This window comes from Podarcis bocagei (genome assembly GCF_964188305.1).
Source record: "Podarcis bocagei genome assembly, chromosome: 2".
In the NCBI taxonomy this organism is placed as follows: domain Eukaryota; kingdom Metazoa; phylum Chordata; class Lepidosauria; order Squamata; family Lacertidae; genus Podarcis; species Podarcis bocagei.
The window spans coordinates 14,533,540-14,561,332 of NC_138126.1; the positions used below are offsets into that span (position 1 = coordinate 14,533,540).

The 27,793-nt window shown below is 49.3% G+C and overlaps 3 protein-coding genes across 3 annotated transcripts in view; 1 reads left to right on the top strand and 2 right to left on the bottom strand.

The window, feature by feature from the left end:
* The window catches only part of LOC308580783 (tripartite motif-containing protein 10-like), a 109,698-nt gene that overhangs the window by 65,253 nt on the left and 16,652 nt on the right, over nucleotides 1-27,793 (bottom strand). The window lies entirely within an intron of this gene.
* LOC308580654 (uncharacterized protein) lies at nucleotides 7,914-17,056 on the bottom strand. The gene is made up of 4 exons (XM_081182618.1): nucleotides 16,914-17,056; nucleotides 13,628-14,834; nucleotides 11,642-11,897; nucleotides 7,914-9,049 (listed from the first exon to the last, which is right to left on the bottom strand). The coding sequence occupies exons 2-4, from the start codon at nucleotides 14,423-14,425 to the stop codon at nucleotides 8,367-8,369; spliced, it is 1,737 nt and encodes a 578-aa protein (XP_081038744.1). The 5' UTR covers nucleotides 14,426-14,834; nucleotides 16,914-17,056; the 3' UTR covers nucleotides 7,914-8,366.
* The window catches only part of LOC308580688 (tripartite motif-containing protein 10-like), a gene marked incomplete at its 3' end in the record, with an annotated part of 35,259 nt that continues 26,927 nt past the window's right edge, over nucleotides 19,462-27,793 (top strand). Inside the window, exon 1 of the mRNA XM_081182707.1 lies at nucleotides 19,462-19,525. The remainder of the gene's footprint in view (nucleotides 19,526-27,793) is intronic.

Genomic DNA, 27,793 nt, shown 5'->3' on the forward strand with positions numbered 1-27,793 from the left:
TGCAGGATAGACTCATGAGAGGCATGGCATTAGAAGCAGCTTGAGAGATACCTCTTTGATTCTCAGGGAGCTGCTCCATAGCAATTCATCTCTCTTCCCAGGGAACTGTGTCTGTATGAGGAGTCTCCTTAACAACTCTCAGCACCCTTAAGAAACTACAGTTCCCAGTATTCTTTGTGGGGTGGAAACCACGACTGCATAAAGTAGTGTGGTGCTGTCTTAAATTTATAAATGGAGCATTATTTAATTGGCAGCCATGCAGACCACCAGCCATGGGGCTCAATGCCCTCCTTGTTTGATTTCAGAAGCAGGCCACAGTAGTAGTAGTAATTTTTATTATTATTTATACCCCACCCATCTGACTGGGTTGCCTTGGCCACTCTGGGCAGCTTCCAACAGAACAGTGGCGTAGCGTGGGGGGTGCAGGGGGGGCCGGGCGCAACATCTGGGGGGGGGGCGCTTGCACTTGCAGCTCTCTGCCCCTACCTGGCTCACTCACTCTCTCTCACTGCAGTGCTGGCTGTGCGAATCCGATCCGAGCCGCTGGGTCGCCGCCCACTGTGGAGGGGGTGGGTGCCAGGCGTGCGGTGCGGAGAGAGAGAGAGGGACTATCTGGGGGAGGGACAGTGCAGCGGCCGCCCAGCGCAGCGCTGAGCGCGGGAGAGAACCACACCAGACCAGACCAGGCAGCAGCAAGAAGAAGCTGGCAGCGGCGGCAGGTTAGGGGTTAGGGGGCGCAAATTACTTGCCTTGCCCTGGGTGCTGACAACCCACGCTACGCCGCTGCAACAGAATATAAAAGCACAAGTGATGTCATTGGTCTGGTTAGCTCAGTATTGTCTATTCTGATTGGCTGCAGCACTCCAATGTTTCTAATTGGGGGGGATTTCTTCAAAATTGCATTCTAATATTATTTTTAACTTTTCGACATACCAGGGAGTGAAACTGGGACCTTCTGCATGCAAAGGAAGCTCTCTACCACTGAGGGTACTAGCAGTTGCGTGCAGCCTTGATGCACAAGTGTGAAACTGTTTTGTTTCCAGCAGGGACCTAAATGCACTAATCTTTTTTCTTCTTCTCTGGATCGTATACACAAAGCTGCTGCTTTTCACTTTTCAAGCTTAAAAAGATTCCTCAGTACATTAAGAGGATTTTATTTTAAAAATTGGGAAAGGGGTTGGCATGTACGGGAGAAACTGTACTGGAACAACTCATCATTTGAAAAACACAGCTGACCTTCAAAATGTAGCAATAAGGCGTGCAGCCTAGGAATACTGGGCCCAGTTCATACAGGCATCGTCTCACTTTAGTCCCATCGAGATCACCTTGACTTCAAGTTAGATATGAATAACTTCAGCCCCGTTGATTTCAATAGAAGTTAACTATACACATCTACTCAGAAGTATGGCCCATAGTTTTCAAAGTGTGTTTAACCACAGCACTCACCTGTGTTTTCAAGCTGACAGGAGCGGCATTCATTTGACAATGTGATAATCAGATTTTCTTTTTCTTTGCATAACTCCGTTTTACTTCTGCTTTAATAATAATAAAAAAAATGTTTCTACTTCCCTTTCCCCCGTTACTTACTTTTAAGGAATAGCATGCATAAAAATTGAGAACGGTGTCTTTGACTTCTCCTTTCTTAAATATGAGGAGGATGAGGTGGAAGAATGGGCCGTACTATTTTGAGCCAGATATGCAGGTACCCTTGCAAGCAATTCCTGTGAAAATGCTCCCGCCTGTCAAGTGTTTTTAGCCAGTGAGTGAAGAGTGATTGAGTGATTTAGACAGCAGGTGGCAGGAATCCCTGGGGGTCCTCAACAACTCCTGATTTCACACACACACACACACACCCTTCAATGCACTTTTCCTGCTTTTTTATTTCCTAGGCGGAAATTAAGCAGGTCCTTTTTTCCACATTGAAAGGCAATTATGATGAGAAAAGGGGATGTGTTTGTGTGTGAGAGAGTGAGTGAGTGAGCAGGGGAAGGCCAGAGAGAGAAAGGGCTGGCAGAGAGAGGGGGCCTTCTGGTTCTGGCAGCACCCAGCATTAACTTGCATGCCCCAAATGATCACCCATGGAAGAATGCATCCCTCACACCCAGAGAAAGCTTTCCCATCTCTGACCCAATTACTGTATTTTTTGCCCCACAGGGCGCACCGGCCCATAGGGCGCACCTAGTTTTTTTTTGGGGGGGGAAATAAAGGGGGGGGGGAAATTCCCAGCCCCCAGAACAGGCAGCGCCGGGCTCCCACGGCTTGCAGAGAGCTGCGCGAAGCCTGGAGAGCGTTGAAGCGCCATGAGACCCCTCTCGCTCTCCAGGCTTCAGTGAAAGCCTGCATTCGCCCCATAGGACGCACACACATTTCCCCTTCATTTTTGGAGGGGGGGAAAGTGTGTCCTATAGGGCGAAAAATACGGTAATTGCCTAGTGAGGGAGTTCCTGGGGATGAGGTTCTGTTTTGAATTGATGCAATTTTGAAAGTGCCACCGTCAAGGGTTTTTTGTGGGGAGAGAAGAGGGCTGAACAAGATAAAGCAAGACCACACAGAAAAATTACAAACTTTATTGAATAGTTTCAAAACTTGTGATGTGGAGGGGAGGTGGAATTCATCTGAGAACCCCCATTTGGAAAGCCTGCTAAAATGACCCTGGGCATCTTTGGAGGCTGACAATGCTGCGTTAATGACGCTTTTGTTTTTCAAAGAGGGGAGTGGATTGGGGGGGGGGGGGGAGAAGTCAAATAGCCCAGAAGTAACTCTGTTGCTTTGGATAAATCCTAATATAGATACAGAGCCCCTTTGGAAATTGCTTTCTCCTGAATCGGGGGGGGGGGGGGACCTGTGGTACTCCAGACCTTATTGGACTATGATCTCTGCCCATTGGCCATGGTGGCTGGGGCTTATGGGAACTGGAGCCGGGGAACAGGAAGAGGGCCAAAGATTCCCCACCCCTGCTCTGAACGAGCAAAACAAATTGCCCACTCAGGACGCTGGTCCTCAAACTGGCTTCCACACTGAGAAGACAGCTAAGGAGACCCTGAGTGCCTGGCAGGGAACCACTGCAGGGGTTTATGGGAAATGCTCTAGGCATTAGCAGTTGGCAGATTTGCACACAACAAGGCATGGCCTATCCCGCTGGGCCTCACCAGCTGCTCTTTTTGAGAAGAAGAAGAGTTTGGATTTGATATCCCGCCTTTCACTCCCCTTCAGGAGTCTCAAAGCGGCTAACATTCTCCTTTCCCTTCCTCCCCCACAACAAACACTCTGTGAGGTGAGTGGGGCTGAGAGACTTCACAGAAGTGTGACTGGCCCAAGGTCACCCAGCAGCTGCATGTGGAGGAGCGGAGACACGAACCCGGTTTCCCAGATTACGTGACTACCGCTCTGAACCACTACACCACACTGGCTGGGTTCTTGCTGAGGAGGGAAAGCCTGTGTCTGGGCTGCACATCTTCAGCAGGATCAGGGAACCTGTGGACCTTCTCCAGATGTCATCAGCCCCAGCCAGCCCCAACCCATCAGTGGGAATTGGGCCCGTGGCAACTTCAGGCCACAATTTCCTCTATCTCCACCATACATTTTCAGTAATAGTTAGCTGGCAATCAATACTTTTAAAATTTATTTGGGGGGGGGGTTGTTTATTGCATAAAGATAATTATTGTAGGGGGTGTTTTTTTTACGGAACTACAGTATACAAATATTGTTATAAATAAATCTTCCCTAGCCTGGAGATCTGGGCATCATCAGGAGGGCATCAGGTTGAAGGAGGATGGTAAACATGAAAAACTAGCATCTTTACTGGGGGGCAGGGATTTAAGCTGGAGGCCTTTCCTTCTCACCAGCTACTTTTCTACATGCAGGGACGTGTGTGTGTGTGTGCGCGCACGTGTGCGTGCATGGAGGAGCATATTGTTACACGAGCAGTCTGAAGTGGCACAGCTCTTGAAGTCTTTAAGGGGAGCAAAGACCAGCTGCAACCCCTCTGCTCCAAATGATAGACTCCTTCTGGGTTCAGCATGGCTGGGAATGATCTGGCTGATAACTGGTCTCTCATCCAACCTGATTTACCTCCTGCTAAGTTTCAAAGGTAGACAGAGAGTGTCATTAGGATGCGTAACAGGGCTGGAGTCCAGGTGCTTCTGGACTCCAACTCCCATCAGCCCCAGGGAGCGTGCCAATTGCTCAGGGATGATGGGAGTTGGAGTCCAACATCATCAGGAGGTCCAGACTTGATGTATAATTTTTGCTTTCACCCAACAGCGCATGGGTGTTCTGACATGGAGAGAACTCATGCCTGTGGACTGTTTTCACTGTCTGATTTCCCCCTCTCTGCATTTTGAAGCTGAAAAGATTTGTGGCTTTTAGCGTAAATGGAAAACAGCTTTGGAGATGGGGATCCCAGTTCCCATCAGCCCCAGGCAGCACAGCCTATGCTCAAAGATGATGGGAGCTGGAGTCCAGCAACATCCAGAGGCCTTCAGGTTTCCTACTCCTGCTCTTAATCTTTTGCCAAACCCAACCCCGGCGATCCCACCCTCATAGCTTGCCCCAACTCTCCACCGCACCATTCCTTTATTCCTTCCCACTTAAAAAGCTCAGAATACATTTACAAATAAATACACGTTTTGCAAGCTGGACAGGTTAACAGAGTTCATTTAAAAACAGTACTTATTTTAAAAAATCCATCAAAACTGAACGGCGTGGTCCAGGAGGGCTCCAAAATGCCAAGTCTCGAGTGCCAGTCTTAGGGAGGGGGGAAACCTCCGGGGTTCTTAAAAGACAGATTGTCTCAAAAAAGACGTTGCTGCTTCTGGTGAAGGAAAGGCTGGTTTTGACATCTTCGGTACATTTCGGTGAGGAAGCCAGCCTGGCTTAGGAAAAACCGAGCTGCGCTTGAATCTAGAATTGCAAAAAAAAGGAGGGGAAACTGGCCTGGGTGCTGTTGTTGATTGGCATCCGTCCGTCTCGGAAGACAATGGAGGAGCCCTAATCTAGCCACATCTGGGGGGAGGTCCAAAAGTTCCCCCAGACCTGAGCTAATGGCTGCAGCTCAAGCAGGAGGATCAGTTAAAAGTGAGGTGGAGAGGTCAATGTGGTGCAAAAGCACCAGCAGAAGCACCCAATGGGCTCCACTGATACATTTGCAGCACAACTTCTTTGCCTTCTTTCTCTCCACCTTCTCCCAGTAAGCAGCAGCAACCCACCTTGCAGGGAAGCTGGTGTAGCGGCTCCACCCAGCGTGTCGCTTTTCACGACGACAATTAAAGTATTAGAGCTTGGAACAACAAAAAATAGCTCACTACTTATGCTGAGCCTCAGTTTTTCCCATCTGTAAAATGGGTATAATGCTGACTTTCCTCATGGGATAGCACCGATGACAAGCCCAATAGAGATTGTACAATGTTCTTCTCTGCTGCACCGCTCTCTTTTTAAAATCTTTTGTTGGCTTCTGGTTTAAAATACTCTCTTTTTGAATTATGGGTACATCATTTCATAATACAGTGGTGCCTCGCAAGACGAAATTAATTCGTTCCGCAATTCTCTTCGTCTTGCGGGTTTTTCGTCTTGCGATGCACGGTTTCCCATAGGAATGCATTGAAAATCAATTAATGCGTTCCTAGGGAAACCACCTTCAGGCCAGGTCCGGGGACAGTCTGTCCCCGGACCTCTTCTGAAGGCTGGGGGGGGGGACAAGGGCTTTTCTTCCCACCCCCAGCATTTTAAAAAACCCTGGGACAGCGGAGGAGATCCGCTGTCCGGGGGATCTTAAAATGCTGGCGGGCGGCATTTTAAAATCGCCCCGGACAGCGGAGGACTTCTCCGCTGTCCGGGGCGATTTAAAAGCCCCTGGGAAGGCAGGCAGGGGGGACAAAGACTTTCGCCCCCTGCCCGCCTTCAGAAGGTGTTCCCACCCCCCCGCCCGGCTTCGCAGCAGCGCTACGAAGCCCGGCAGCTGGGGCAGCTGTTCCCGCCCCCCTCCCCCCTTCGGAACATCGTTCCGAAGTGGGGCGGCTGGGGCAGCTGTTCCCGCCCCCCTCCCCCCTTCGGAACATCGTTCCGAAGTGGGGCGGATGGGGCAGCTGTTCCCGCCCCACCTCCCCACTTCGGAACAGCGTTCCGAAGTGGGGCGGCTGGGGCAGCTGTTCCCGCCCCACCTCCCCCCTTCGGAACATCGTTCCGAAGTGGGGCGGATGGGGCAGCTGTTCCCGCCCCACCTCCCCCCTTCGGAACATCGTTCCGAAGTGGGGCGGATGGGGCAGCTGTTCCCGCCCCACCTCCCCCCTTCGGAACAGCGTTCCGAAGTGGGGCGGATGGGGCAGCTGTTCCCGCCCCACCTCCCCCCTTCGGAACATCGTTCCGAAGTGGGGCGGATGGGGCAGCTGTTCCCGCCCCACCTCCCCCCTTCGGAACATCGTTCCGAAGTGGGGCGGCTGGGGCAGCTGTTCCCGCCCCACCTCCCCCCTTCGGAACATCGTTCCGAAGTGGGGCGGATGGGGCAGCTGTTCCCGCCCCACCTCACCACTTCGGAACAGCGTTCCGAAGTGGGGCGGATGGGGCAGCTGTTCCCGCCCCACCTCCCCCCTTCGGAACATCGTTCCGAAGTGGGGCGGCTGGGGCAGCTGTTCCCGCCCCACCTCCCCCCTTCGGAACATCGTTCCGAAGTGGGGCGGATGGGGCAGCTGTTCCCGCCCCACCTCACCACTTCGGAACAGCGTTCCGAAGTGGGGCGGATGGGGCAGCTGTTCCCGCCCCACCTCCCCCCTTCGGAACATCGTTCCGAAGTGGGGCGGCTGGGGCAGCTGTTCCCGCCCCACCTCCCCCCTTCGGAACATCGTTCCGAAGTGGGGCGGCTGGGGCAGCTGTTCCCGCCCCACCTCCCCCCTTCGGAACATCGTTCCGAAGGGGGGAGGTGGGGCAGCTGTTCCCGCCAGCCCTCCCCCCTTCGGAACATCGTTCCGAAGTGGGGCGGGTGGGGCAGCTGTTCCCGCCCCACCTCCCCCCTTCGGAACATCGTTCCGAAGGGGGGCGGCTGGGGCAGCTGTTCCCGCCCCCCTCCCCCCTTCAGAATATCGTTCCGAAGTGGGGCGGCTGGGGCAGCTGTTCCCGCCCCCCCTCCCCCCTTCGGAACATCGTTCCGAAGTGGGGCGGCTGGGGCAGCTGTTCCCGCCCCCCCTCCCCCCTTCGGAACATCGTTCCGAAGTGGGGCGGCTGGGGCAGATGTTCCCGCCCCCCGCTTCGGAACAGCGTTTTAAAATGCTGGGGGTCGGCAGCGAACGCTCCCGACCCCCAGCATTTTAAAACCTCCCCGGGACAGAGACTTCTCTGCTGTCCCTTGGAGATTTTAAAATGCTAGGGGTCGGCAGCGAACGCTTCGCTCCCGCCCGCCAGCATTTTAAGATCGCCCGGGGCAGGTGGGGGGAAGGCAGGCGGGGGGGAGCAAAGACTTTTGCCCCCCGCCGGCCTTCAGAAGAGGTCCTCTTCTGAAGGCCGGCTGTGGGCGAAAGTCTTTGCTCCCGACCGCCAGCATTTCCCTATGGGCTTTCGTCTTGCGATGCAAGCCCATAGGGAAATTCGTCTTGCGAAGCGCCTCCAAAACAGAAAACCCTTTCGTCTTGCGGGTTTTCCGTCTTGCGAGGCATTCGTCTTGCGGGGTACCACTGTAAATACTGTTGTAACTTTGTGGCTTGATTAGCCACTACGGACAGCTATTATAGGGGTATTAAAAAACATTTTATAATAAATATCATATAATAAATAAAACGCTGTTAAGAAATTGCCGTATCGACTGGGCCACTTTGAAGGGTTTGGCACAAGACACTGCTTCACTGGAACAGCTCTTGCCCTTGTCCCTCCTTTAAATTATTATTTTAATATTTAATAGAATTTCTCCACCGCTTACAATTTTAAAAAAATCTCTAAGCAATAGAGATTGATTTGCTAAGTACAACCAAGTCAACATTGCATGTGTTTATGGGGCTCTTGCATTTGCAAAGCACCCCTCTGCAACCACTTTTGCGAGGTAGGCTGGTTATTCCCATTTTACAGAAAGGCAGATTTGACTTGCCTCAGTGGGTCCACTGGTCCACTCACCCAGGTCTCCTGGATCAAAACTCACCTCTTTTATCTGTTGGAACAGCACAGGCTCTGAACCCTACAGCTCTCACTGGCTACCAGTATGCAACCTGACCATGCAGCTTTTTGCCTTTTTTTTTTTTTTTTTGCATAGATAGACGGGCTGTCCTGTTAAAACCAGGGTAAGTGGGAGGTGGATGGGAAAAGAGCAGGGTTCTGGCACCCCTGCCCATTAAGAAAATCCCATCGAAATCCAAATGAAAACTACAAGAGGGGAAGGGTGCCCCTTGTCATTCCCACATCTTCCTTTTCATCCCTCTGCTCGGCCGCGTGTCTAGCGTACGCGACGCGGTGTCAGAAGTGGATGGCATGGGTGAGTCTGGAGCGGCATCCTCTCGTGGTCCGTCCGTAGGAGGGGGTTCTGGGATGGGGTTGCAAATGCCGCCTGCCGTGGCCAGAGGAGGCACCGGGCACGGAATGGCTGGGCCTGCCACGGGCTCTGAAGGCGTGCCGGGCACGTGACCAGGCGGTAGAGGGGTCCCAGCTTCCGGCGGGCCCCAAGGTGGGTTACTGTTCCCCTGGTACGAGCTGTAGCCAAGGGACGCTCCTTGCGACGGAGACCTCTGGCCGGCGAAGACTGCCGTGATGGCTGCCATGGTGGCCGTTTGCCTCCCCAGGAACTCGCCCAGGTCGTTGTGGGAGCGCTCAATGGCGTTGACCATCAGCTGGGACGTGGCCCTGTCCTGGCGCCTCTCCTGCTTCCTGTGCTGCCTCTCCTCTTGCCTGGCCCTGTCAAAGGCCTTCAGGTCCTGGCGGTGCAAGCCACGCATGGCGTCCAAAAGCATGGAAGGGGCCCTCGAAGCCGACTCCACCAGCTGCATGCTGGTCTCAAGGCGCTGCTTCCGGTTCCGCATCCGCCGGTTCCGCATCCGCTCTGCGTTTGTGAGGGGCCTCCGGAATTCTTGAATGGGGCCTGCATAGGTTGGGACACACACAAAAACATAAAGTAGATTCCCTGTTTGGGACACGTGTTTAATAATAATACAGTGGTACCTCTAGTTGCGAAATGGATCCGTTCCGGAGCCCCGTTCACAACATGAGCAGAATGCAACCCGCATCTGCGTGTGTCGCGATTCGCCGCATCTGCGCATGCGCGTCATGTCATTTTGAGAGTATGCATGAGTGGCGAAACCCGGAAGTAACCCTTTCCGGTACTTCCAGGTCGCCACGGGACGCAAACTGAAAAGACGTAACCTGAACCAAACGTAACAAGCGGTATGACAATAATAATAATAATAATAATAATAATAATAATAATAATAATAGAAGAACATTAAAAACATGATAAAAGATCAAACATTAAAAAGTTCCACAGGGCAGGCGTCACTACTGAGAAGGCATGTCCAAAGTCTGCTTTGGGGGCTTAATCTGGCCCACTGGTCAGTTTAATCTGGCCCCTGTGGCAGTTTATTTCCTGGAGTAAAATCCTAAAAAAAGCTCAACAATTTGTCAACAACTTTGGTTGGCCCTCACGTGTGTTCACTTTATCAAATCTGGCCCTCTTTGAAAAAAGTTTGGACACCCCTGTGTAGCTTCACTTCTTGCAGTGAGGGAACCGGCAGAAGGCCCTCGGAGCTGGACTTCAGTGTCCAGGCTGAGCAATTAGGGTGGAGACGCTCCTTCAGATGTACAACACCTAAGCCACTACACCTCTGGCTCCCCGCCCCACGAAGGCACCGTTCTCTTAACAACAATGCAAAATAGGCCCAAACAGTTGAGACAAAGAAGTGTAGGCCTCAGAAGCACCATACCTGCCTTTCTTTGCAGGAATCTCTGGATTGGTTCCTAATCTGGCCTTCTAACTGGGAGCTGCAATATAAAAGCTCTCTGTATCCCAGGTCCTCATCCATTCAGAGATTTTGACGGCAAATTCAGGAGGAGTTCCTCAGCCAGAGTCTGCTTCTCTTGGCTTCACCTCCTGTCCTCCTTTGGTTCCCTTTTCCCTTGTAGTGTGCGACACTTCTCTGGATACTGACTGCCGGCTGTTAACTTGAGCAACATGGAATTTTTGTTTTGCTCACCTGAACTGACACAAAAGCAGGATTCCACCAGTCCCCCCTCCCAGCCCCAAAACTCGAGGCCACATAGTATTATCACTGTTGTTGTTTTAGTCCCTTCACTCTAAGGTCCCAGGGCAAATAAGACACAATATCAAAACAGTTTAAAACAACTGAAAGAAATAAGGTGGGTCCAAAAAATAGACATATCAAGCTTCAAAAGCTTGAATTGGAATTACAGCAAATAGCATATAGACCAGGCATAGGCAGCCTTCGACCCTCCAGATGTTTTGGACTACAATTCCCATCATCCCTGACCACTGGTCCTGTTAGCTAGGGATCATGGGAGTTGTAGGCCAAAACATATGGCAGGCCGAAGGTTGCCTATGCCCTATATAGACAGTTGTATAGTTATGCCAAGTGAGAGAGGAGCTCCAGGTTTATGCTGCTCATGACCAAAGTTTGCAGCGTCTGGGACCTTTTAGTTTAGAGAAAAGACAAGAGGTGACAGGACACAAGTTTGTTGACAAAGTTGATAAGAGAAAAGCTTTTCTCCCTCTCTCATATCACGAATATCCAATGAAACTGAATGTTGGGGGACTCAAGTACTTCATGTAGGGCAAAGTAGAACTAGGGAACTTGGTCCTCCAGGAGGCAGTGAAGGCCCCCAACTTAAATGTCTTTAAAGGAGGATTATACATGTGGCGTTTGCCCTCCTAGGTGTGTGACATCATACTGGGTTCATAAGGGAAGGGTTAACTAATTGTAAAATGACTAACCAATGGGAACCCAAGGGGAGGAGTTGGAGTTCGAGTTAGGGTGGTTGAGAAGACAGTCTGGAGTTAGAAGAGACAGAGAGGATAAGTCTGTGGGTTGGGCTAGTCTGATGTGAGAGAGAGAATTTGTTAAGAGGAGTCAGTCAAACAGTTGAGTCAGATGGTATTAGGAAGGCATAGGCCGGTAAAGAAACTAAAGTTAAGATACTGACAGGAATTTTATCTGAGAAACCATAAACTCGTTAATGTTTATAAAATAAACTTGTTTATTTGGTTCGATTTTAACAACTGTCTGGACTCAGTGTTTTACCCGAGAGTAACGGGTTGGTGGCAGCGGGGAAGCGAGCACAGTGGCGGCACAGGGATCAATAGACCGTCAGACGTCCGGGGACCCTGTGTGAACGCCACAATACCCAATCAAGGAGGGCAAGGCTACTAGCCCTCACAATCGGAAGCAGCATGCTTCTGAATGCTGGAAACCCCAGGAAGCAGAGTGCTGTTGTGTTCAGGTCCCACCTGGAAGGTTTCCTGCAGGCATCTGATTGGCCACTGTGAGAAGAGGAGGCTGGACTTGATCCAGCAGAGATCTTCTTGTGCTCAAAACAGATCCAACAATCTGTAGACTCCCCCCTTCTCCAGAGACAGAGGTCTGATTCATGCCATAGACCTTGACTGGGCTCCCACAAAGTGTTCAAAATTAACTCCGGTGTAGCTGCCTCGGAGAATCCTTACCATACGGCCTGAGACTCCTGCCTCCCTCAGGCACAGGTTCCCGGCAGATCAGCGTTCTCCCGGCATTGGGCGGTGCTCTCTCTGGCACAACAGGATTCGGAGCCTGTGGTCCGATGGCAGGAAACGCCACCGGCTGGGCCAGGGGAGGGTACTGCATTGGCAGCGCCACTGTAGGGTAGTGTACCTGTTGCGCCACAGAGGGGTATTGCTGCGGCATGGGGGTGTTCACCACCACCTCATCAAACGTCCACAGAGCCTGAAAAGAGCAAAGAGGAAAGATCAGGCCAGGGAGGGACTGGCGATGCTGCTTGGAAGAAACTCCGTGCTGCAAAACGACTCTCCATTCAAACCAGACCAGACCAACATTACCTACATGTTTATAGTTTTAATTCTACCAACGTCAAATTGTATTTTAGTGATGGGTTTTTCTTTTTTTATATATACAGTCGTACCTTGGTTCTCGAACTTAATCCGTTCCGGGAGTCTGTACGACTCCTGAAACCGTTCGAAAACCAAGGTGCGGTTTCCGATTGGCTGCAGGAGCTTCCTGGAATCAAGTGGAAGCCACGTTGGACATTCAGCTTCCAAAAAATGTTCGCAAACACTTACTTCCAGGTTTGCCGTGTTCAGGAGCCAAAACATACAAGTACCAAGGTGTTTGAGAACCAAGGTACGACTGTATAAAATTTTTATTAAATATTTCTGTTTTATATGTTAGAATATTCATTTAAACAACCTTAAAATATCAATGGGACACGGGTGGCGCTGTGGGTTAAACCACAGAGCCTAGGACTTGCCGATCAGAAGGTCGGCGGTTCGAATCCCTGCAAAGGGGTGAGCTCCCGTTGCTCAGTCCCTGCTCCTGCCAACCTAGCAGTTCGAAAACATGTCAAAGTGCAAGTAGATAAATAGGTATCCTTTAAGGTAAAGGTAAAGGGACCCCTGACCATTAGGTCCAGTCGTGACCGACTCTGGGGTTGCGGCGCTCATCTCGCTTTACTGGCCGAGGGAGCTGGCTTTTGTCCGCAGACAGCTTCCGGGTCATGTGCCCAGCATGACTAAGCTGCTTCTGGCAAACCAGAGCAGTGCACGGAAATGCTGTTTTCCTTCCCGCCAGAGCAGTACCTATTTATCTACTTGCACTTTGATGTGCTTTCAAACTGCTAGGTTGGCAGGAGCAGGGACCGAGCAACAGGAGATCACCCCATCATCAAAGGGCTCCCTTTACCTTTACCTAAAATCTCAATGACTTCCCTTCTTCTCTTTCCATGGTTCATTTCGCATACTGTAAATTGTTGCATATTTTACATGAACTAAACCATTCAGTATTCCAATATCACATCCGTCAAAACTTATTTACACTGTTGAATTTATCTTAATGCTGCCAATGTTTTCAAATGTACACAATTTCTCCCTATATATTCAATAAACATTTTCCAATCTTCTTTAAACATATGTTCTTCTTGTTCTAAGGCATTCAGCCCTGTTGGATTGGACAAAAGGTCCGTCTAGTTTGGATTCCTGTTCCCAAAAGGGCAAACAAACTTTTGGAAACCTCTGATGAAGCCTCTGATGCAAGAACCCACCACTGTTCTCCATCCCCCAGCAACCGGTGTTCAAAGGTACACTTCGTTGGAGCATGGAGGTCATCAGCAGTATACACACACACACTTAATGGTTTTCCTAAATGCTTTCATTAAAGCTGGTCCTGTTTCTTACATTATTTCACAACCATACAAACACACACAAAGTTTGCAGTCTGTTAGGGCTATTCACACATTACGTTCAGTGAGTGTACAACCAGTGTACAGAAACTGCACATACACCATTCCTATGTAATCTTCAACGAGTGTACAGTCTGTGCATTCCTCTAGGATTTCCTTCTGGTCTAGCATTTTGTTTTCACATAATGGGGTGTGGGAAATAAGTTGTCTCTTCTTTCCCCGCCCCCATTTTATTAGAGAACCTTTAAAAAAAAAAAATTACCTGCTGCTCTTTTCTCTGGGCTTCTCGCTGCCTCATCAGGAAGTCTTCCGACAAGGCGACTGCTTGGGCGCAGGTTTCTGGGCTGTGCTCCCGGACCCAGTTCTGGATTTCCTGGGGCAGGACTGTCAGGAACTGCTCCACGACCACGGCCTCCAGGATCTGCTCCTTGCTGTGCCTCTCGGGCCTCAGCCACTGGTGGCAGAGCTCCTGCAGCTGCCGGCAGACTTCCCGGGGCCCCTCGGCCTCCTGGTAGCGATGGCGTCGGAAGCGCTGGCGCCGCACCTCCATGCTGACCGTGTCATCACCAGGGGTTTCCTCCTTCACACTCCCGTAGCCCCTTCGCTCTCGGTGCCCTGAGCCGCCGAAGACTGGCTGGGCTTCCCGGCTGAGGCCCGGCAGGCTCTGGGCTACCCACCCTCCGGGGGGCCACTGGCTCGGGTTGGCAGCTGCCTCATAGGAGGTCTGGAATGAATTGGTGTCCCACTGCAAGGGCTTGTGCAGTGGTGGGTTCCGCCACCCTGGCTGGGGATAGGGCACTGCCTTGGGGAACTCCTGCCTCTGGGCCTCCCAGTGCTGCTGCAGACCCTCATCCGGCTCCTGCTTCACCTGCTGAGGAGCTTCCCCGGCCAAAAACTCCCGCATGGAGCCAACCGGAAGGAAGCGGGAAGCTGCCCCTCCCCCTAGTTCGTGACCAGGTGGGTCTTGCGCCTCCATTTTCATCGCTGGCTGCATTCCTGGTTCTGGAGCACCCTGGAACTGCAGGTGGAGGGCAGCCGTTTCCCCTCTCCCCGTAGCCATATTGTGTCAACCCACAAGGGAAATTCCTGTCTCGCGTCGGAGGTCAGCAAGGCGAGGCCCGTGGGCCCAATCTGGCCACCCGATTGATACCCTCTTGCCTCTCCCCAAAGGCAAAAGCAGAGGTAAAGGAGGGGAGCAGACAGACTTGCAGGGAGAAGGGGGCTTGTCGGCAGGCTCCAGTTGGGGGTGGGTGGGGGTGCCTGCCCACCCCCAATTCCTCGGAGCAGGTATTCTGGTAAAACTAGCCACCAAATGGAAGCTTAAGTCCACAGCAGAGATGGGAAATCATCTGGCAGGGGGATAATGCTGTTCTGTTGGTGTCGCAAGGCGAATGGCCCAATCCAAGCAGAGCCTTCAGGGTCTTCAGGGCAAGATACAGGAGCTGGAAATGTCTTCTTGTGCTTTGCACCTGCAGGAGGGAGGGGAATAAAGATTCTTTACTCTTACTGTAGGAAGACTGCTTTCTCCAGTATGAATCCTCACAGAAGGCCTGACTGCAAGCCCAGAGCAGTGACTCGGCCAGAAACATAAGAGGCAGACTCATGGATGGTGCCATTCTGCTATGTAGGGAGTAACTGAGTAACTCTGTAATTTGAAAGAGATGCTTGTTCCTGTGTTCTGTACAACTGTGTCTCTGATGCTGAGAGAACCTTCCCCTGTTTGGGCTCAAGTCAATAGGCATGGGCAGGTGGCAGGAATCCTCGTCCTAAGCTGTTTAGGGCTCTAAGAAGTCGCACCCAACACTTTGATCAGGGATTGGAGACAGACCTGAAGGCCAGTCCAGCTACAACAGCAATAGAGTTATTTGCTCCAAAGTTCAGGAGTATTGCACCAAGGGGGAAAATTTAAGGCGGCCGGGGGGGGGGGGCGTTTAGACCAGGCAGCATGGCTCCTGCAAACCGCCCAAGGATTCCAGTTGCCAGCACCCAGCTCTGCCAAGTCCAGAGAAATGTTCCACATTTTTAACTAAGGGGGGGGGGGACTATCTTCATCTTCACATCCCATGAAACACACTTTCTGCACAGCTGGGAGTCATAAATCAGGACAGACACAGAGGCCGCCCGCAAAGAAGTGGAATGAAAGGCGACAGGAAAAAGGTGTGCTCAAAGATTGTGTGAATGAACACAAGAGGACTGTGGCGGGAAGCAGGTGGCATGCATGGAGGGCAAGGGCCAACACACTGGATTATGGGGGAACGCAGGAAGTTGCATTACACAGAAGCAGGGCTCCAGGGTTTCAGGCGGGGGTCTCCCCCCCCCCAGATGGTTTTGCTCCAGTCAGAGGCAAAAATGCATCTGAATAGGAGTTGCTGGAAACCACAGGAAGGTGTGTGGGGAGGTGCTTCTGTGTTCATGTCCTGTTCCTTGCAGGTTTCCCCACAGGCCAGCCACGGTGAGACTAGGATGCTGGACTACAAGGGCCACTACTGGCCTGATTCAGCAGAGCCTGATTGAGAGAGCCAGTGTGGTGTAGTGGTTAAGAGCAGTAGTCTCGTAATCTGGGGAACCGGGTTCGAGTCTCCGCTCCTCCACATGCAGCTGCTGGGTGACCTTGGGCCAGTCACACTTCTCTGAAGTCTCTCAGCCCCACTCACCTCACAGAGTGTTTGTTGTGGGGGAGGAAGGGAAAGGAGAATGTTAGCCGCTTTGAGACTCCTTCGGGTAGTGATAAAGCGGGATATCAAATCCAAACTCTTCTTCTTGGATAACATATGGGGACTGAAGGAAGTGTCAAGGGGTGTGAGCGGAGAGACAGAAGTCTGAGGTGGGAGGGAGCGAAATCTGCAGACCAACTTTCTGCAAAAAAACCTAGCAAAGAGCTGTCAGGTGTTGGTGAATCTTCCTGCTTATTCTCTGGCTGAGGGCCCCAACCTCCTTTCAATATTTTGATACATGCAAGCAGGGGTTGGGGTAGGGGGCTGCAGCGGTTTGACAGGAGTGCTGGACAGCTCTCTTACGAGCCACACAAACCCTGCCTGCAGCTGCACGGCTCTTAGCCCCCATCCGCTGAACATAATCTCATACAGTAGTTGTTTATGTGGCATCTCTAACGCTTTCTATGCAATTGACAGGCGATGCGAAGAAAGGAAAGAGGGACGAGGAGGGCAAAGAAAACGCAAGCGAAAACCCAGTTTAAAAATTGGGCGGCGCCGGTGCCCTTCCTTTGTTCGCAGGATTATGTCATTCTCTCTCTGTCCCCCCCCCCGCCCCCCGTCCTTGCAGAGTCTGCACTACACACACCCCCCAATCCATCCCCTCCTGGCTCTGCTCTTGAATTGGGTGGAGAAGCAGCACAGAGCCCCTCCTGCCCCACTTGATCTGGGTGAAAGGGGTTTTTTGGGGGGGTGGGGAGCTGTCTTTTTAGGGGAGGCTACATGCTTGCCCCCTCCCCCTGTCTCCTCCATCCCTCGCTCTCCCCCTCCTCCCCTGCTCATCTCCCCCCTCTTTCCGCCCTCCCCCACCCCGCCCCGCAGATCATCTCGACACACCTCTCGCCGGCTGCAGACTCCGGATCCTCCCGCAGCCCCCCAGGCGCCCGAGTTTTAGATGCAGCCCGAGAGGCTGCCGCTGCTGCTGCTTCCCACCCAAGCCAAGAGGAAAGCACAGGAAGAGGAAACTCGCCCGACCTCGCACTTCCGGGTTTGTCTAGGCGCAGGGGGCGCCGCTCGTTTTAACCCTTCAGACGGGAAGCGAAGGAAAAAAGGGTGAGTGAGTGGATTTCTCAAGGGCCGAAGGCTTTGTTGTGCATAGTCAGAGCCTTATTTATTTATATAAAGGAGCTTGTTCCCCTTCAAAGGGCTTTATTGGGGCTTTATTTTCCCAACAGGCTTTTGGGAACTGACTGTTTTTAAGGAAAGGGCTGGTGCTGTGATGTTTTTAATGGTACTTATCTGTATGTTTTAACAGATTATTTGCAATGTTTAATTGCTTTTTAGGGTTGTCCCCCACACACACGTTTTTAGCTCAAAATAAAAAAATTCCTTCCAGTAGCACCTTAAAGACCAACTAAGTTAGTTCTTGGTATGAGCTTTCGTGTGCATGCACACTTCTTCAGATACGTTTTTAGCTGTTTCTGTTTTATCTATGAGCCACCTTGAGTCTCATCAGGGAAAAAGTCAGGGAATAATAATAATGATACTGTAATGATATTTAGAACCTACCCCAGTCCTGTGGTTGTAATTCTCCCCCTGCCCATTTCTATTTTTTATTTTTTTTAAAAAAGATTGTGACCTGCCCTGAGACCTTAAGGTGAAAAGTGTGCAATAAATCAAAACAACAAGGATTGCTTTATTTCATTTTGACATGGTGGAACCCTGAAATCGCTTGAGATCCTGTTCTGCATGTCCACTGCAGTGCACCTCTGAAAGAAATAAGCCTCATTGCTCAGAGGCTTCGGAAACACTGTTGTCATGGATAGAAATCTAGTTATTGATTATAAAATGCAAATAAGGGCAGAGGATCTGCTGCTTGGGATGCTTTCAATCAAGGAAACACAGGTTGTGACAGAACACCCTGCATTGGTTAATTGCATAGAATCTCCTGCCTGGAGGACGAAGGGAGGAAGTATTTTTAGAATTTAAGACAGTAAGACTGCCTTTATTTCCTGCCTACCCACACTTATTGGTGGGAAAACCCGTCAATTGGATAATGCACTGTCTAAAAATTATGTTATTCATAACAGGACTCTAATGCCCACTTTCCATCTCAGGCAATTAGCCATTAATTCTTTTGTCATTTATTAGTTTTATGTAAAAAACAAATTATTTTCCCCCTATGGTTATGTTTTAATAAGAAAATAAGTTATAGGGAGAGTAGACCCATTTTAATGAACCTATTGATTTTAATATGTTCTTAGTAGGACGAACATTGTATACAACTGTTCAGTTTACACACTGTGTATATCTGTCCCCAGTTCTTAAAAGTTTTGAAACGAAGAGCAGCTACTTCTGAGCATGAAATGATCCCTGTTCACCAGGCTACTGCATTTCATTCCTGCCCCACTGATTTTCTGTACTCCCCCCACCTTCCACAATCGTTACCATTCTGTGACTACTTGTCCTACCCGACCCACACCTTTTTTCTTTTTCTTAAAAGAATATATATTCCAGGGTTTTCACTGCAAAACTTTCTGATAATGCATAAATTCTCTTCAGACCAATGTACTATGGATACCTTGGGAAAACAGAGGAGATCACATGAATTTTCACCATGTTTAAAAAATAATAACCAGAAACTAATCTGGAGAACTGCACAAGATCAGAAAGATAAAAACTGAAATTGAAATTGTTAGATTCATCCATCCCTATCCAAATTTTGGTGTCTGCTAGGCAGACTCACTCAAGAGGATCAGAGGGCATCCCTTCCAGGGTCCGATGGGTCTCCATTATACGGCCTGTGGTAGGTGGTGAATCCCCTTCTTCTTTTCCTCTTTTCCCTTCTAGAAGGTGAGAAGAACCTTGCAGAAGTAAGTGGATCCTGCTCATCTCCATAAAACCCGACTCTTCAAGCTCTTAGGATGTGGCAAAAGGTTCCAAGAAGGGAGCAGGAGCTGAGGTGTGTGTCATGTTCCTGAACATATCCCAGCTGCAATGCGTAACTTCAAGGTGTCATTTGGGTTCATGATAAGATGCTAGAAGAAACATTTTACTTTTGTCAACAGCAGCAATCATCTTTTTCTCCTCCACATTTTTCTTACATTTTGTAAGTAATGCAGCCAAAATTGAAAAGCTCCGAGCAGGATGGTATCACTTGATTTTATTAATCCATTTGAGTACATATAAGTGAGGAGATTCAGAGACCTGGGGCTGCTCCTTTGGCCCTCAGATGTCTGGCTCTGGAGTCCCTAGTAAGGAGGAATCATCTGCCCTCTGTGATTCCATTCCTCTGTGTGTGTCTCTCGGCTTTCCTCCTCTCAATTCCTTTCTTTTGCTGCACTCAGAAATTCTGCAATTGAATGGGTTAATGTTTATTTTCCCCATCAGGTGTCAGCTAAGGGAGACATTCAAGAATCCAATGGATTTCCTATCAAAGTTGAAGAGGTGGATCTCAAAATTCTGCATTAAAAATCCCATTCTGTATGTTGGGATGAAGGATATCAAAGGTAGGATTACTGCAAGGATTTTACACCCGACAATGTATTAGTCTGAAAATTGAACATTCCAGGCTCTTACGGTGTTTTATTTACTTTTCCCACAAACAGCAATAGGAGCAGCAGTTTCCTTCTGGTTATCCTGGAGGTTTTCAAGGGAAAGACATTTGTTAGGTTGCCTACATTGATTTCTTCTCTCTCGTTTCAATGTAAGCCTCTGAAAGCCCCAAATGGGCAATTCACATGGAGAGATTCAAAGGAGGACCATTTTTCTCCTCTTGCCCCCATCCATCCCTCCTCCCCTTCACTGCATAGAAGAGCTGAGTGAATATTTTCTGGGCTGTTTTGCTTCTTGTAGGGTGACTTGATTGACAGGAGGGATACAAACCTGCTGGGGAAGGAATTTATTCTGAGGTGAGCCTGGCAGAAAGGGGGGAGGATCCCAATCCTGAATGAAACGTGAGGAATCCCCATTTATCAGAGAGGAAATTTGGTTATTCCGAGTGTTTCTTGGATCAGGGTGTCCGTCTCTGCCTCTTGGCTCATTCTGCCTCTCTTCTCTTTCCCTCATCTTCTCCCCAACAGCAAATGTCACTCTGCATCCAGACACAGCCCGTCAATGGCTCCTCCTGTATGAAGATCAGAGCAATGTCATATACAGAGACAAATATCTATTGGTGCCCAATAATCCTGAGAGATTCAACCATTGGCATTGTGTGTTGGGACATCAGGGATTCACAGCAGGCAGACATTTCTGGGAGGTCGCAGTGGAAAGTGCAGAAGGGTGGGTTTTAATGGTCGCCAGCAAGTGTGAGTGGAGAAGGGGCTGCTTCCAGGTAAGGCGTGAGGGAAGGATCTGGTGTGTGAGGATGGAGGAGGATGAGTACGAGGTCTCCAACTGCCGTCGTTACTCTCCTCTGTCCCTGAGTGAGAAGCCCAGGAGGATCCGGGTGACTCTGGACTATGAAGGAGGATGTTTGTCTTTCTCTGATGCTTACTCAGGAACCGAACTCTACACGTTCTCAGAAGACTCATTCTATGGAGAGACCCTCCTCCCTTTCATTTGGCTGTGGGGAAAAGTCCCCCTCAGCATCTCCTGGGGAGACTAAATCTGCCTCACAAGCCCGGTTGAAGTTTCTCTGCACACCAGAATGACTGAGATGAAAACATTTGCCAGTTCTGACCTCTTTGCAGAGACCTTTCGAGAGGAGTCACAATCAGCAGAAATAAGAAAAGGAACGAAACCCGGGATTTTCTCTTTCTTTCCTTTTTCCAGAATTTCAGCCTCCACTAACTTTGACCCGCATTTCATTGCTCACCTACACCAACTGTTAAAATACACACATATTCCTAGAAAATAGAACTGCCGCTCTGGTTGCGGATTTTTTGGGGTGCGAACAGCACCCCAGAACGGATCATGCCCGCAACCAGAGGTACCGCTGTGTCTCTGAATTCAGCGAAGCCTTTGACTAATTGTTTTTGGGATTGCTTCATAAATCTTTTGTATTAACAATTGGATTCTCTATATCAGGGGTAGCCGATATGGTGTCCTGGATGATGTCGGACTACAACTCCCATCAGCCCCTACCAGCATGGTCAGGAGTCAGAGATGATGGGAGTTGTAGTCCAGCAACATGGCTATGTGTGCCCTATATAAGTCACATGCTGTGGTCTCCACCTCAGTTGTGGGATACACCACTAATGAGTGTTTTTTTCAGAATCGGCAGGATCTCCCCCAACCCCTGGCTTTTAGTAACTGGTTTGATATACAGTGGTACCTCTGGTTACGAACTTAATTCGTTCCGAGGTCTGTTCTTAACCTGAAACTGTTCTTAATCTGAAGCACCACTTTAGGTAACGGGGCCTCCTGCTGCCGCTGTGCGATTTCTGTTCTCATTCTGAAGCAAACTTCTTAACCTGAGGTACTATTTGTGGGTAAGCGTAGTCTGTAACCTGAAGTGTTTGTAACCCGAGGTACCACTGTACTGTACTTTAATCTTTAGAAAGATGTTGTTTTCTCTCTTGCAGGTTTTTGGTGCTCTGTTAATTGTTCATGATCTTATGCTGTTTTTATGGTTTTACAATAGTTTTTGTTGGGGGGGTGGGGAGGACAGCTTTTGTATTGTTTTCAAACAATTTTATTTGTATTTTATGGATTTCAATTTTTGGTTATTTGGGATGTATATGCCAGTAAAAACAACAACACAGTATTAAAGAAAAGCTCCAAAAGCTCCATTGCATGCTGTTGAGGAGTCCCTCAACTTTTTGTGGGTGTATATTGTGATGTGTCATTGATGCAATTATAGTGCCTTAGTCATGGATTTGTGCTGGACTGTCCACACATCCAGAAGGGACGTGGGTGGCGCTGTGGGTTAAACCACAGAGCCTAGGACTTGCTGATCAGAAGGTCGGTGGATGAATCACCGCGACAGGGTGAGCTCCCGTTGCTCGGTTCCTGCTCCTGCCAAGCTAGCAGTTCGAAAGCACGTCAAAGTGCAAGTAGATAAATAGGTACCGCTCTGGCGGGAAGGTAAATGGCGTTTCCATGCGCTGCTCTGGTTCGCAAGAAGCGGCTTAGTCATGCTGGCCATATGACCTGGTAGCTGTACACTGGCTCCCTCGGCCAATAAAGCGAGATGAGCACCGCAACCCCAGAGTCGGTCACGACTAGACCTAATAGTCAGGGGCCCCTTTACCTTTACCTTTACCCACACATCCACTGTGCTTCAGTAGCTATTCTGCAATATTTCCAGAATGTTTCCCTGTTATTGCCATTTGGAAGGGCGCTCTTGGGCTGCAATGAAAGAGAAAACCCCAGCAGAACATTTCCGGCATGAAAATTTATGGGATTCAAAACAGGAAGCAATTGGACATGGACTGATAAGAAATGAAGAAGTTAGGACCCCTGCAATCTTTTGGAGACACAAAAGGCCTTGAAACTGGGATTGCATGAGTTCGCAGAGAGCACTATGCTGAGATATAATCACAATTACATAATAAAAGGAATATGTATAAATCCTGGGAGTGTTTGCATTTTGTGTTGGAGTGGGATGATTGCTGAGAGCTCCGACTCTGGGTGAATGTGGGCTGGGGATCATAGTAAGAAAAAGAAAAACCCATTCTACCCACTATTTTAATATATTCGAAGCTGGCACCATCTGTCTTGGGAGACAATGGAGGAGTGAGCCTTTGCCACTTAAGTCAAGCTCATGAGGTTACAGTGCCTGCTGGGCCTGTAGAGACCAATACAGTGGTACCTCGGGTTAAGAACTTAATTCGTTCCGGAGGTCCGTTCTTAACCTGAAACTGTTCTTAACCTGAGGTACCACTTTAGCTAATGGGGCCTCCTGCTGCCGCAGCTCCGCAATTTCTGTTCTCATCCTGAAGTAAAGTTCTTAAACCAAGGTACTATTTCTGGGTTAGCGGAGTCTGTAACCTGAAGCGTAACCCGAGGTACCACTGTACAGGAAGGGAGAAGGGAGGAACTGCCGCGGGAGAATCCCGCCAGCGCTGCCCGCTCCCCCTTTGCGCAAGGGGCCTCTCCGGAGCGCGCTCCTCCCGGGGACTCGCCCGGCCTCCCTCCGCCTAGGCGGGCTGCAGCCCCGGCGCCCGGGAGCCCCAGCTCTCCATCTCCATAGACGCCGCTGACCAGATCTCGCCGCGGCTGCTCCAGAAAGCTCTGCCCACCGCCGCCGAGGCGCCCGGCGGATACGGGAAGAGGGAAGAGCGGAGCCTCGGCGAGGCGCCGGAGCAGAGCCGCCTGGCGGTGGGACGCGCGCACGGGAAGGCGCCGGAGAGACCTCGCAGTGCAGCGCTGCCTGCGCCTGGGAGAGCAAGCGGGGGATCGGCAGCAAAGTGTTGCAGTGCAGGGAGGGTGCCGCTGCTCAGGGTTGCAGCCAGCCATACCCTTTCTCAAGATACTCCATTGCATACCCCTTTCCCTCCAGTTTCCTGTTTCCGTCCCACTCCGCACAGCCAATCTGCTTTCTGAATATCCACCTGTTATTATGGGCAACTGCAACAAAATGTTGCAGCGTGAAACGATCCCCGTTCAAAAGGCCACTGCATTTCATTCCCGCCCCACTGGGTTTCTGTCCTCCCTCCACAATAGTCACCATTCTGTGACTACTTGTCCTCCCTGCCCCCAACCTTTTTTAAAAAAGCCTGGTGTTTCAATTACTCAGTTTGTGGGGCGCTGCAAAACGCGAGGTTTTCACTGTACAACTTTGGCACAGATTTGGAGGGGGCCCCAAACTTTCTGAGCATGCTCCTGTTATGGGTACCAGCCAGCTATACCCTTTCCCAAGATACCCCAGCCAGCCATACCCTTTTCTCAAGATACTCCATTGCACACCCTCTTTCCCTAGTTTTATGTTTCCTGCCCGCCCTGCACAGTCAATCTGCTTTCTGTTAATGCTCCTGCTATTATGGGCACCTGCAACAAAATGCTGCAGCGTGAAATGATCCCCATTCACTAGGCCACTGCATTAATTCCTGCCCCACTGGATTTTTGTACTCCCCCCACATTCCACAATAGTCACCATTTTGTGACTACTTGCCCTCCCCAACTCACAACTTTTTTTTTTATTAAAGGAATATATATTGTTACTCGTCAGTTTGTGGGTGATGCAAAACGCTGGGTTTTCGCTGAAAAACTAGTCGTTGCTGGTTTGAAGTGACCTGGACACTGTTGGATTTTGGGGTGTTAACTACGAACCCCGTGTTTCAATTACTGGGAGTGGCCTCTGAGACCATATACTTCTTCTTCTTTGGCGATCACTCATAGCTGAGTAAGATTGTCTTCAATAAACACAGTTTTAACAATGAGCCAATTCGGATCCACACGTCCTTCCACAGTGGGGACATTGGTTTCCAGGCAGGAGTTGATCACTGTGTGGATTTGCCAAGCGTGTCTTCCTCTTAGCACCTTTCTCCTTTGTGTCCTAAGTTTGAGTGTCTTCAAAGCCCATGACACCTTTGGTAAAGGCTGTTCTCCAATTGGAGCATCCATAGGCAAGTGCTTCCCAATTGTCAGTGTTTATACTACATTTTTAAAAATTTGCCTTGAAACAGTCTTTAAACCTCTTTTGTTGTTGACTTCCGGAGGCGGCGCGTTCGGTAATGGCTGCCTGCTCCTTGTAAGGAGAGGGGAGCTCCGTTGAAAACGGGTCGTCCGCTACGGCGAAGCGGAGACCCACCTAGGAAAACCACAGGTGGTAGAAGCCTGTGGTCCCGAGACCCGGCGGGTGCCAGAAGCAGCCCCTAAAACGTTGAAGGGACCCCGTAACGGGGCTCCGGATCGCGGAGGGGGTAGCGGCGCTGAGGGTCGTTTCGCAGTCAACGGAGTGAAGCCGCGCTGCTGTTGCCGATCAGCGCTGACCTTTCTTCCTGAAACTTACAAATTTGGAAAACCACAATCCGTGAGTAATTGGGACCTTACAAAATTAAGACTTTCAAGATTTTGAATTTGGCTGAAAGCGGAATGACGAGAAACAGGAAGTCCGTCTTCCGGCAAAGCTTATAGATCAAAGGCAAAGGAACTGACAGGCTGGACGCAGTGAAAAAGGATTTTAAAGTGGAAGTATTATGCGTCTGACAGTACTGAGGTTTGAAATGAAAGGCAAGTTTTCTTTTTAATTTATTTTATAGAGTGGAAGCAATCTGGAACCTTCTCCTTTGGTGGACTTTAAAGTTCAAGACCCAGCCTCGGGGTGGCAGGGGAAAAGGAATGTCCTTTGCTGATACAATTTATAAAATTGAAACAGATACATAGAGGCAACTTTGGACTATATAACTAAGTAACTGTATCTTGTGCCTGGAGAGGTGATATTTGTGGCAATTTTGGAAGGGCTCTGCCAGTGAAAAAAGTTTTAAGGACTTTTGGAAAATTATTTAGTTGCAGGAACTGTAATGGCGACCATAACTTTTTTCCTTCCTTCCTGAACTCCAACTGTTCTCCCTCCAACTGTACTCCCTCTAGTGGAGATTGGGATTTACAATTCCTTGGGAACTAACTCTGTTTTGTCTCTCCGCTGTTGTTATCTACACTGAGGCCTGTCCTTCCCATGGAACTTTTGACAGCTTGACCTTGACTCATAGACAGGTGGGGAATGAGTGGCCAACCGAAAACAAGATCTAAAACGAAAGCAACAAAAGGCCAGCTTGTGCAAACAACCCTGATCTCTCAGTCACGTAGATCATCAGTCCCTGCTGTATTGAAGGGAATTGAACTTCCAACAGTAGCTGAATTGAAGGGAACTGAACCTTCAGCAACAGCTGAACTTAAGGGAGCTGAACAACCAGCAACAGAGGATATGGCTGCAGGTGGATCTGATGCACTTCTGAAGGAAATGCTACAACAATTAGCAATCTTAAATAAGAAGGTTGATGACCAATCAGCAAAAATTGATTTAGCCACATCATCCATTACAAAGCTAACTGAACAAGTGGCACAGCACTCACAAACAATTGGGAACCTAAAAGAGGCTACGTCTGAGAACCGGAAATTGGCCGAAGCTGCCAACGAAAAAGCTGACCAAGCAATTCAGAAAGCTGATCAAGCAACCCAAAAAGTGGATGAATTGAAAGGAGAGGTAAGGCCGTTACACAAGCACATCAGTGACCAGCAGGCCTACCTGTCTATGGTGGAGTTGAGAAACAGGGAAAATAATTTAAGATTACGTTCTATCCCAGAGATTGAAAAAGAAGATTTGACTGGCTTTTTGACAGTAGAATTCTCCAAATTCTGGGGAATAAAGGAAGACGAAGACTTTAAAATAACAACGGCATTTAGACTGGGAAGTGTAACCAGAAAGGACAGACCCAGAGACTGCCTGATCATTCTAAAGACTAAACAGGAGAGAGACAAAATACTTGACCTTCATTTTAATAAATCACTTGAGATCCAGGACAGAAGAGTGGAAATTTATAAGGATATACCAAAACAACTATTGGATCTCAGAGCCATCTACACCGACCTAGCAAGACTCTTGAGAGGCAACGGAATACCTTACAGGTGGGAGTTCCCACAAGGTATATCATTTAAATACAAAGGAAAGAAGGTTAGAATTAAATCAAAAGAGGACAACCAGAAGTTCCTGCACGACAACGGAGAAGATCTTCAGAAGGGAACAGCAGCCCCTTGGCCTCTGCCACAGCCTGGACCTGAATCAACACCATCTCCCTCGGATCCGGACAAAAAGGAGGACACCCCATAAAGAGTAACAACAGATTAATACAGGATGTCTCTGCAGCTGTACAGCTGGAATATTAATGGCGTAAATTCCCCGGAAAAACGAAAAAGGATCTTCCATATTTTGAAAAAGGAAAATTTGGATATAATTTGCTTGCAAGAAACGCACGTGACTAGGCTCCATAGGAGAGTACTAATTAACAAAAGACTAGGCCAAGAATTTATTTCATCAGACAAAGTAAAAAAGAGGGGCCTGGTGATCTACGCAAAGGAGAGCCTAGCACCAAAATTTTTGTTTAAAGATGAGCAAGGGAGAATCTTGGCAATTGAAATACAATCCCAAGGAGAAAAAGTTTTGATAGTAGGAATTTATGCACCGAATGAGGGGAAAGCAGAATTTTACAAGAAGCTACATGAGACACTACTGGACTATCTGGACTACTCGAACATCATTATGATGGGAGATATGAATGGGGTGGTCTCCACTTTGATGGATAAGTCACAAAATCAATTAACCAAGGATGGCAGACTACCGAAAACCTTTTTTGAACTGACAGACAATATGGATTTGATTGACATCTGGCGGACAAGGAACCCCCTAGGTAGAGAGGGAACTTTCTTTTCTGAGGCTCACTCATCATGGACGAGAATCGACCAAATTTGGACAACTAGAGGGCTGGCACCGAAGACTACAAGAGTGGAAATCTGCCCAAAGACTTGCTCCGACCACAATGCCCTGAAGATGGAATTGAGACTTACCCCAGCCGGCTCCTTCAGATGGAAAATGAATGACACCCTCTTTAGAGATCAAGAGATCGTAAAGAAGGCCCAAAGAGCTTTAAAAGACTATTTTGAAATCAACTTGAATACTTCAGTGGAAAAAAGAACAATCTGGGACGCCAGTAAAGCTGTAATGAGGGGGTTTCTGATACAACAAAATACAATTAAGAAGAAGCTCTGGAATGGGAAAAAGGATAAAATATTGGAGAAGATAAGAGACGGAGAGAAAAGGTTGAGATCTAAACCAAAATCCAAAGAGATCTTGCGAGAAATTAAATCCCATCAGGCACAATATTTGAAATTGATAA

Excerpts from the sequence above, each read along its gene's own strand:
- LOC308580654 (XM_081182618.1), bottom strand. The coding sequence starts at position 14,425 with ATGGCTACGGGGAGAGGGGAAACGGCTGCCCTCCACCTGCAGTTCCAG. Across the intron at positions 11,898-13,627 it reads CCCAGAGAAAAGAGCAGCAG|GCTCTGTGGACGTTTGATGA; the intron begins GTAATTTTTTTT and ends TGCTCTTTTCAG. Across the intron at positions 9,050-11,641 it reads CAGGAGTCTCAGGCCGTATG|GCCCCATTCAAGAATTCCGG; the intron begins GTAAGGATTCTC and ends CAACCTATGCAG.